The sequence below is a fragment of the Cariama cristata genome, unplaced genomic scaffold (assembly GCF_000690535.1).
Source record: "Cariama cristata isolate BGI_N322 unplaced genomic scaffold, ASM69053v1 scaffold9688, whole genome shotgun sequence".
Classification (NCBI taxonomy): Eukaryota; Metazoa; Chordata; class Aves; order Cariamiformes; family Cariamidae; genus Cariama; species Cariama cristata.
The window spans coordinates 46,730-57,821 of record NW_009631685.1 but is presented as its reverse complement, the minus strand read 5'-3'; the positions used below and the strand labels follow the sequence as shown (position 1 = coordinate 57,821).

Here is an 11,092-nt window from a genome sequence, read left to right as displayed (position 1 = left end):
AGCAGAGGGGAATACTTCCCTGTTCTCACAGGGATGTGGTTGAAGAGCTTGTTGAACTGTTGTCTCTTCTCCTTGTTCCAGACAGATGTTTGCATACTCTTTAAATCTGCAATGCCATGAGTTTATTTCCCGTTTTGAAATTACGGGCCGAAAAACTTATTTTCTAATATTTTTCTTATTTTACCTAATAAATGGGATTGCTTTTCCCAATTTGACCGCAAAACTGACAGCATTTAAAGGTCGTCGTACAGTTTGGGCTATCCAGGATGTGTAACTGAGCACCCCACTGCCTATTCTACTTCATAACAGACTTTCTTCTCTTCAGAGCTGTTAAGATGAACATGAAGATGACCTTAACATGAAAATGATCTTGTTATTTAATGAGGAAGAACTCTGAAGTGGGAATAAACTGATATAGTATCAAAGAACACGCAGCTGTTTGTTCTAGTTTGTTAATAAATAGTGAATGAGGTTTGATTTCAGTAAAGCTTTCGATACTGTCTCTCACCGTATCCTCCTGGCCAAAATGCCCAGCATAGAGCTGGATAAACACATGATGCGATATGGGTGAGCAATTGGCTGACGGGTTGGGCTCAAAGGGTTATAGCAAATGGGGTTACATTGGGCTGGTAACCGGTCACCGGTGGGGTTCTGCAGGGATCCATCTTAGGGCCAGTGCTCTTTAATGCCTTCATAAATGACTCCGATGCAGGACTCGAAGGAATACTGAGCACGTTTGCTGATGACACAAAATTGGGAGGAGCTGTTGACACCCTCAAAGGCAGAGGGGCCCTGCAGAGAGATCTAGACAAATTAGAGAGCTGGGCAATCACCAACCGTATGGCATTTAACAAGGGCAAGTGCTGGATTCTGCACCTGGGATGGGGCAACCCTGGATGTACATAGAGACTGGGGAATGAGAGGCTGGAGAGCAACCCCACGAAAAGGGGTCTGGGGGTTCTGGTTGACAGCAAATTGAACGTGAGTCAACAGTGTGCCCTGACAGCCAAGAGAGCCAACCCTTTCCTGGGGGGCATCAAGGACTGTCTTGCTGGCCGGTCGAGGGAGGGGATTGTCCTGCTCTACTCTGCACTAGTGCAGCCTCACCTCGAGTCCTGTGTGCGGTTTTGGGTGCCTCAATTTAAAAAGGACATAAAGCTACTAGAGGGTGTCCAAAGGAGGTCCATGAAGCTGGTGAAGGGTTTGTTCAGCCTGGAGAAGAGGAGAGTGAGGGGAGACCTCATCGCAGTCTACAGCTTCCTCACAAGGAGAAGCAGAGGGGCAGGTGCTGATCACTTCTCTCTGGTGACCGATGATAGGACCCGGGTGAATGGCATGAAGATATGCCAGGGGAGGTTTAGGTTGGATATTAGGAAAAGGTTCTTCACCCAGGGGGTGGTCGAGCACTGAAATAGGCTCCCCAGGGAAGTAGTTACGGCACCAAGCCTGACAGTATTCAAGAAGTATTTGGGCAATGCCCTCAGACACATGGTGTGAATTTTGGGGTTGTCCTGCACAGAGACAGGAGTTGGCCTCCTGTGGGTCCTTTCCAACTCAAGACATTCTATGATTTTAAGGGTGAAAGTAAAATTACATTAATACCATTGAGTGAGTGCTAAACGCAGAGCATAATACAGAACGGGTTTTTGATCATGACCTAAAGTTTTGATTGTTGATGCTTCTGCCTCATCAAGCCTGTAGGAAAGCTAGCAAGTTCATTTTTTTCCACAAATGCATGAACCTCAAAGGACAGAATCTGAATTTTTCTAAAATACATATTATGCTTCCTTAAGCAGGATTTCCATTTGCTGATTACTGTGCTTTAGGCCGGTGACTTTTTTTCTTCACACAGGAATGTTATGGTCGCCATTATAAATGCAAACTTCCTGAGACTAGATTTGAAGCGCGTATTTGGGGAGGAAGCAAAGTCCTGCTAAACTTGTGGGTCTTTGAAAAATTTGCTGTCTGGTGGAAATTCAAGTTCATTGGGAAGTTCCCAATGTTGTGCAAAGAAATTATGAACTGAGAAATCGTTCAGAAGAGACGGTCTACTAAGAAAATACATGACACTTGATGCTGAAACGCAGAGAGCTTTCCAGTCTTGCCTGCATTGGTGTGTCCTCCTCTATCCTTGTTGGTGATACCACTGCCAAGATGATTGAAGTATAGGCAAAAAGCCTTGTGCTCTGAAAAGGAGCTCTGGGAGTTCTGAATACAGCAAATGAGAATGCGCAGAGATTAGTTGTATTGTATTCCACTTGTCTTCCTGGTTTGACAAATCTACACGGTAAACATGATTTGACAGCATTTTTCATCCTGAAAGTGTTCTGCGTTCAGATCCCTTGTAATGAATCTTGACTTAAATGGGTCAGGAATTCAAGACTCATTACGCTCCTTGCTCCTGTCTGCGCAGTGCTATTTATTTATTTTTTTTTTTTGCCTGTCTGAGAAAGAAGCAGCTGTCGAGTACCCCGGCTGTACCCCAGACACCCCTTCCCCCTTGCCGGACAGCTTTTCTTGGGGGGCACTCGGCACGGCTTTTCCCTGGCACGTTTTTGTGTGTGTGGGGTGGGGGGGGCTGTGTGGCTTGGCCCAAACCTGGCAATGCATGTCTAAATGTTCTGTGTTTGCCTTTCTCATCTAAATTCTGGTTTTTTTCCCTTTTCTGTCTGTAGAAATATTATGGTCTGGATACTAAATGGGGAGACATCGAGCAATGGATGGTAGGCCTTGATCAACATAGCTAAACAACTTTTACGTGTTGAAGTTTTGCATAGTTCGTAGAGTTTGAAATCCCACAAAGTAGGTATCTTCATGTATTGGAAATGTGAATTCCACTCTTACCACAAGCATTCTTGCAGTCCGCATCAATACCTGAAACGTGGTTTTTGATCAGCTTAAAACTGGCAAGGGTTTGGTTAGAGTCATCTCTTTTTACAGACCTCTGTCTCTATCACTTGAAGCTTAGATTAGCACCCGTTAAAGCCATTTGTGGTACAAGGAATGTATGTACTTAATTCTGCTTCTTGTGGATTTTGTTACAATTTCAGCCTTCTCAAATCTGCCTTCAGGTAAATTTTGGGCGAGTTTTATCCATGCTTCTTCAGTTACCTTTGTACTTACTGGTCCAGGGATGCTCTTCAGATGCGTTATTACTGTTACTATGGCAACTGTTAAAGGTAACTACTGTTACCTTTTTCCGATAATGCAGTGTCCTGGATTTTACTATTTGCTAAGCCAGTGAAGTTGATACCGGATACGGACTTGGCCATTAGCAACATATAGCAACTGTTTTAACACCCATAATACAAGATGAAGTTGCTAAATGGCTGGAAGACATTGGCTTCGAATGCCTTTCAAACGTAAGTTTCTGAAATCACTTAGCAGTGATGCCGGATGAACACTGCTGTTTGTGGCCTTGCCCTACAAACTGAGTAGGGCACATTGAAAAAGGCAGAACTGAACAGCTGACTCCCAATATGGAAGATAACTTCTGAACCTCCCTGACTTCCTTGACCCTTGATAATTAATCGGCATAAATGCTGGTTTGTTCTATGCCTTCTTGAAAGCTTGCTGCCATACGGACCAGCCATCCATCAGGATGCTCCAGTCTCATGAATAAGCCATTAAATCTCTTCAAATCCTTGCTTGGTGAGCATTAACATCAGTTTGTTGAAACATAATACATCCTACGGCATTTCCAGCATGAACACTGCAGAAGGCAGTGGTGCTGTGTGTGGCAGAAGCTATAGGCAGAGCACGGATGCTTTTGACCTGGAAGAAGGGGACAGGCTATCCCCCTCTGGGATACTCGCTAGAGAGAGACCGTTGCTCTGCCATGTTATTTCAAATAGAAGATTTTTGACATATATTTTGAAGGATTGCAAACTGGAAAGCTTAATTACACAAGCAGTGTAAGTATACCGATTCCCAGATGCAGAGAGATGTACTTGAAACATTTTTTTTGAGGTAGAAATAAAGGTGTCACTGCCTACAATTTTCTGCAAAAGTAATAAAACTGTGTAGCAGAATGAAAAAAAAGTAATAAAACTGTGTGCCAGAATAAGACAGAGAAGAAGAAAGTTGGGGTCACAAATGAGGGGAAAAAGGCTGGGGTTTTGTGTGTTGTTTGGGTTTTTTGTGTTTGGTTTTTTTTTTTTCTGACTTGACAAGATGTCACCTTCCATTATTTGGTTTAACCTTACTGACTCCTAAGCATTGCTGAAATTCACTGTGTCTTTCTGAAAGTGCTCTGTTGGTGTATCTATCCTTTCAACACTTCACTCTGTTTTTTCTCTGCTGCCTTGGTAGGAAGACAGTGAGCGTTATTCCCGTAGAGCCCGAAGAAATGCCTCGGTTAGTATCTACTTTGGCTTTTTCTTTTTAGCTAGGCGTTTCAAATTAAGAAAACAGGCGTGTATAAGGCAGTGCCTTTTTAAAAGAAAAAAACCAAAGCAAGCTCCCCCCACCCCATGCAAGTGAAAACCCCAAAGCCACTTCCTGACTTCTCTGCCCTCTCCCCAGTCGCTCCGGGAGCTTTTGCAAATGTGCTAGAATAAAGGGGGGCAGGGGGTGGAAAGTGGGGAAATAGCCTGCTTGGAGTGTTTAATGTTCGTTTATTCAGACAGTGGGCCAAGAGGATAGAGCAGGGAACACCCGAGCAAGCTTGTCGTCCTGCAGTAAAATGCTTGACAGTGTTTTCTTGGGCAGCCTAATGATTTCATTTACTTTCCCCTTATAGTTTTAATGTTCTTAAAGACATTTATTTTGTATGTCTCTTCTTTCCTTCTGTCCCATCAAAGCCATCAGCATTTACCTCGCTTCCTGTTACTTGTGTTCTTTTCATTGTTTTCTTGTCTTTATACTTTCTTTTGATAGGCTTCGGATGAAGATGAGCGCATGTCAGTGGGTAGCCGTGGAAGCCTAAGGGTTGGTAAATCGTACAATTTCAGTGTGCATGTGTGTCTGTACCAATGTTGCTGTCCCCCTGGACCACCAGACCGGTTATAGTACTCTGATAATATCATCCTTCCAAGGTCTTGACATGTTCCATGTTCAAGGCATATGTTGGTTTTGGGGTGGGTTTTTTTGTTTGTGGTTTTTGTTTTTTTTTTTCCCCTCGAGTACATGGAGGTCAATAATTCTTTCAAGCAGGGGAATTGTCAGATTTGTATGCACTGTGCAAGAACACCAGCAGAGCAGGTGACTGTCTAGAAACTTTTCTGGTAAATGCTGTTCACTGCTACTCTTGCAGGAAGTATTTAGCTACATATACCAATGTTTTGGCTATTTCTTGTATGCACCTTGTTTCATTACTGATAACTGACAATTTGAGAAGAGGAAGTGCTAACTTAGTCCGTGATCGATATTTATTAGCTCCGGAAACTAAAAGCAAATTATCAATGGAAATAAGTCTTGAGCGCTTTGGAATTGCAGGTGAACACTTCCCTCAAAACTGCTTTAGAGATACTTGAAATTCCTCTGCAGACTTGAGTGTTGTGGAGGGAGGGAGTAGTAGAGACAGAGTACTGTAGTGCACCACTACTCGTCTGTAGGAAAAGTTCAAACAGTTTTTTTCCTCAAAATATCCATATGGTATTTTTCCAGATAATACAAACGTGTATAAATCTTAACTCCATTCTAGCATAGACATAATCAGCCCTTGTAACTGTGAAGACAATGTCAGCAATTTAGTAGTTGTGAATGGCTAAAGCTATTGTCTCAGCATGTGTTGATAGTCTTCAGAAGATGATCAGAACTCACTGCTTCAGAGACCTATGGAGAAGCATTCAGCTCACCACAAAACTGAAACCGTCCACAACAGCACGGTGGAGGAAGATCTCGACAGTCCTCAACGTGAATCAGCTGTGACTAGTTTTTGTTCTGGACTCATTGTGCCTAAAACTGTTGTGTTTGAGAACGATTTCTTCCTCTACTGGTGGTGTTCCTAATTTATCAGTAGCACTAGTTATGTGGGTTAAGCTGGATGCTCAGTTCTATTTTTATAGAACAAGCAAGACCTATATCATTCATAGCAAGATGTTTGTTTGTAATCCTTGGTTTCTGGCTTCTATGGAGATTTCATGCCATAAATTTATTATTTTTTTTCTTCCTTTAAAAACTTGCTAATTATCTAGGCTAGAACTACCTTTAATTTTTATTTTTTTGCCTGACAAAGTATCCCCAAAAGAACAAGATTCAGTGTAACACCTCATATGCCTCTCAAAGTCTGGAAGATGGAACAAACCAAAAAAAATTAGTCCTGCAGAGCCTGCTCAGTGATCCTAATAGAGTTCACTGTAAGATAGCACAAGATGTGCTTAAAAATGTTAAGTGTCACCTTGTTCCCTTCTTAGTGGAATCCTTACTGCTAGTTATGAAATGCTGTAAAAATCTTTACTCTTTAAGATTGCAAACTTATTTGAGTGCTTTTCAAAGCCAGAAGATGCCTTAAAGCTCCAAAGATTCAATGAAGAAAAGCTTATTGTCACAGCTGAACATGAAAACCGATGTTTATTTTACTTAGAGTTAAATTTGGACGTGGTCGTGAAAGTGTTTTTTGGAGGGAAAAAATCTCTAGATCAGTGGAAATCTCAATTCCTTCTACTGAGAAGACAGTGATGTTACAAATGGGTGGTTTAACCATGGCTCTAACTGTGTGTCCCTTGACGGGGCAAGAGGCAAGCACACTGGCACTGTTTTTGTAGCAGGAGCCGTGTACATCTGAGCCATCTTTTTCTTCATGGAAATCCACTACTCATTCCTTTTGATGCGTTTTTGTAGTACAATCCCATGTTTTATCGCTATATATTTAAGCAGCAGAAGCCTTGCATTCTGCTTCCCCACCATCCCTTCAGAAGAAGCTTTCCTGACCTTTTTTTTTCCTGGAGGAGCCAGTCTCGGGGCTGCCAACGTGCCTTTGGGCTGCGATAACCACTGCTGGTCTGGTGAACATCAGTCTCCAGCTGGGTCGTGGGATGGCCCATAAATACCTAACGCTTTTGCAAAGAATGTCCTTTTCTGATAGAAGGGTCTGGTTGGAACTTTTCACGCTGGTATTTCTAGTGATGTTGCACAGACTCCCCCCTGTCCTCCTGAAGTGGCATTCACTGAATATTCTTATGCAAGCTGATGCTTGGGCATGCACAGGAAAAGAGTTTTGACAGTTTCCTTGCCTGATCCAAGTGTCACTGGGAGTGTGGAAGAAAGTAAATGTTTGCTAGTCTGAACTGAAATTTACCCTTCGAGATCTTTTAGTTGATTTATTCACAATGAATTGATAGAGCATACGTTGATCGTTTTCCTAGTGTGGGTTTAGAGTAGATGCTTTTAATAGTTTGACCACATCTCTCTGGCTATTTGTGAAGGTTTGGCTCTTGCTGTGTGTGTTGTCAAAACAACGAAGTAAAAAAATAAATAAAAACCAACCAAAAAAAACCCCCCAAAACAATGTAAAAGATTACCTTAGAGGACTAGACTTCAATTTGGCTTCTGAGCTATTTTAGCATGAAGAAAGCACCAAAAACTATTGCCTTGTGTTCACAAAGGGTTTATAAAACTAGTCGGAGAATTCGAAATGCTATTCTTTCTTTTGGATATTTGAAGGCTCTCCTTCCATAGTTGCAGAATGCCGTTGTAATTGGTCTACAAGACTTCTGTTTTCTGAAAATTGGACTTGCATCTTTGGCGCTTGGGCTCGTTGCGCAGTGAGGGGCTGATGGTGGTAGGGGTTGCTTTCTGAAGCTATGCTTCTCTTCTGTACAGGAAGTTTTCAGTGAAATGAGCCAAGATCAGAAATTTCTTTTTCCCTAAAACTTTACCACCCTATTAATCTGTGTGGGTTTTACTCTGGATTTTCTCCTGGTATATTTTCTAAGTGGATGTCTGAACTGCAGGCACCGGAGATCTGCTGAGCTAGCTTTTGGAGAGCTGGCCTGGATGCTGCTGGCAGAGCAGCCATCAATATCAGCTGCAGAACCACCTGAGATGTTGCTTAGACCAGGCTAGCAAATTGATTTAAGCTCCACAGCTGTGACTATACTATAAACCCTGGCCTAGTGTGTTGATATAATGCTAGTTTAAGTATATCTCTGCCTCCTGCCAGCAGATCTTCAGCTGCGATGAAGGGGCATCTTTAATAGCTTTTCCGTGGCTCATCCTGAACCCATCAAAAGTGTCCTCTCTTGCTTCAGGAGTTCTGCAAGCTCGAGCCTTTATCACACAGTTTTTCCTGGGGAAGCTCAGTAACGTCATCCTGTTTGTTGAGACACTCGAGCCTTTCTTCAGTCCCTTTCCTACTGCAAGTGTCTTTGTTCTCCCACTTCTCAACTGGCTGTCTCTAATCTGAGACCATCCACCATGAAATATTGTTGTGCTACTATTAATCGCCCGTGATGAAGTTTGTGCATTTTCCTTGTTTTGTTAGCTTGACAAAGTTCCTGACTTGTGACCTTGTGCAAGAAGTTCTGCGTTATCAAAGTTCTTTAGTTGGGGTTTATATCTCTGTGCCCGTTTGTGGTTTTTTGTTGTTTTTGTTTGTTTGTTTAGGTTTTTTTGTTTGTTTGTTTGTTTTTTTGGGGGGGGTGATTCTTTTGATTGCCATAACTTACTTCCGTGTTTTCCTTTGTATTCTGATTTTTTTTTCTTTCCTCTCGTGCCTTTACAGTCTCATTTGGAATATGCCAGCACCTACCCAGTGGTGAGAATAGTCTGCAAGTTGCAGTGTGTGTTAAAAACTAATCATGAAGAGAAAACTAACATCAGTTGTGATAGCTGATCTGAGATGAGGGATGATCTAAAATGATCCTGAGGCAGTTTGTGGTCTGTGATGTAAAGATGCTACTTCCCTCGCCTACTACTCTGACGCAGTTCAGATGAAAAGCTCTGAGTGATTAGATAGATCTAAGCTAGGTCTAATTCAGTAGTTACCATAGGACAGAGCAGAATGTCTTTTATTTCCCCTAACAGACTTTCTCTGTTACAGTCTGTCCATCGTTTGACCAGGTATGTCTGGTTTTATTTCAGCCTAAATCTGGAAAGGAATAAAACTCTCTCAAACTTGCTCTGAATAGCTCTAGCAAAGGTGCCAGGACAAATACAGTGGCTACCAAAGCTGCAGCTTGTGTGTCGAGGTGTTCCCTTTGCTTTGGAGGATAAAGCCAAACTCTCTAGGTAATAATAAGATGAGAGCAAGTATTTGCATTGGACACATTGAGACAAAGCTGACTCTTGGAAGAACAGAAAGGGCACAGAAGGGAGAATGAGGATTGGGACTTTAAGCTCAGCTTAAATTTCCTCGTACTGTTAGCAGCGCTGTGTTGAAATAGAGGTGTCTCAGTTTCTGCAGCAAGCAAACTGTGGAGAGCAGTTTTTATAGACTCTCTAGCTTTTTCACCCTCCTTCATTCCCCGCACTATTTCAAATTAGGAATGCAATGGATCTATTTGTGAGTGACCTATATACAGAAATAGTTCGAACACATTTGGATTTTGCATGGATGTATTGATGTAGTAAGTATAGACAGCTGGTAGCTCTTTTAATTGACTTAACCCAGCAAGCGTGAATGATTTTAACTGTGGCTACTAAATTTAACAGCGCTATCATCGCTTTTAACAATATTCCTTAATAACTGGTCATTTGACTTTGAGATTTGATTTTTTTCATGTGTGCTTACTGAGCCGTGTTGTGTAGAGCTGCAGGAGAACTGGACTGATGGTTTTGCATGTTGGTATGCATGCCTGGCTATGGATGGGTGCGCATAAACTCACTGATCTTTTCATCCTGCATTCTTAATCTCACTGCAGGCTGGATTAGAGAATGAGAGGACCAAAAAGAAGAACTACTCCAAAGCAGTATGTATCTTGACTAACTCTCTCAGAGAGGTTTTTGCACACAAACCCGCTGTGATAGGACAAAGAATCTGTGCAAGTATGTTGGCTGTAAGAGCTCACCAGCCTAATGTCAAGGATACGGGGTGACTGTCGGGACATGTTGGGTCTGCGAGAGTACTGAGCATCACTTCATCTGCAAAATGTGGTATAATCCAGACGCTTAGTCAGTGTTGTACATAAAGAGCATCTTGAAAAACTCAAAACCTAATTTGAGCTTTAACACTACACAGAAATAGGTCATACTGATAGAATATACATGTAGTAAGGCTGCATCTTTTCATAAAGGTAGCTCTGCATAGTATCGATGCCTTACTAGCACCTGTACAAATAGAGCGCTACCTAGAGTCCCGCAAAGCCAGACCTGGGTGGAAGGTGAAGGATAACGTGCTTTCGCACAGTCAGGATTTTAGGTGAATCTCATGGGGAGCATTTTTTTTACACGAGAGAGGGCAAAGTGGTGTACTGCTGCTGCGGAGGGAAGGCTGCTCATCACAGAAAGAGGTTGCCAGGCTGGGTTGGGGTTCTTCAGTGCACTGAAAATCAGCAGAGAATTTTCTGAGAAGTGGAAGATGGATGTGGGATTGAGAAAGCCTGAAGGAGCAGCATTAACCACAGCCTAAGATAAAAAAATACTACAAGTATAAATGGACGTAATGGCAATGAGAAAGTTTTCTGTATCCGTTAAAAGGAAGAGGAAAATACAGAAAAGAACAGGGTCATTGCACATGAATGGAGAGCAAGTAAAATCTGAACATTTTAGCCTCCCCAGTATGCAATTTTATTTGTTCTAGTTTTCATGAAGGTTATGATCAGATGCTTAGCATGTTAACGTAGCATAAAACAAAGGTCAGTGAGGTCTGATAAAATTGACCCTGCTCTTCAGGAGTTATCTGGAGCATTTGCCTTCAAAACTGTGTGGTTTCTGGAGAAGATGGGTCATAGTGACAAGGGAAATGCCTTGAACTATGGGGCTTCAGTTTGAAATCTGAAAGATACAGGACAAATTAAACAAATAAGTTTAGAAGTACCTGAAATAGAAAGTGATAAACAGTTAACCTGGGTTTGTGGGAAATGAATCATGTCAATTCAACTTCATTTCCCTAAGCAGGGTAATTATTTAAGGGCATAAAGGAAAACCATTAGATGTGACTATAACTTGACTATAAGGCTCTTGGCCTGTCTATACGTGATATTAAGTGAAA

At 42.0% G+C, this 11,092-nt stretch overlaps 1 protein-coding gene across 1 annotated transcript in view; it reads left to right on the top strand.

Annotated features, from left to right (window-relative positions):
• The window catches only part of LRRFIP1 (leucine rich repeat (in FLII) interacting protein 1), a 72,950-nt gene that overhangs the window by 18,194 nt on the left and 43,664 nt on the right, over positions 1–11,092 (top strand). The window contains exons 5-9 of the mRNA XM_009706069.1: positions 2,676–2,723; positions 4,312–4,356; positions 4,879–4,929; positions 8,666–8,698; positions 9,804–9,851. Of these exons, the coding sequence (XP_009704371.1) occupies positions 2,676–2,723; positions 4,312–4,356; positions 4,879–4,929; positions 8,666–8,698; positions 9,804–9,851 (225 nt within the window). The remainder of the gene's footprint in view (positions 1–2,675; positions 2,724–4,311; positions 4,357–4,878; positions 4,930–8,665; positions 8,699–9,803; positions 9,852–11,092) is intronic.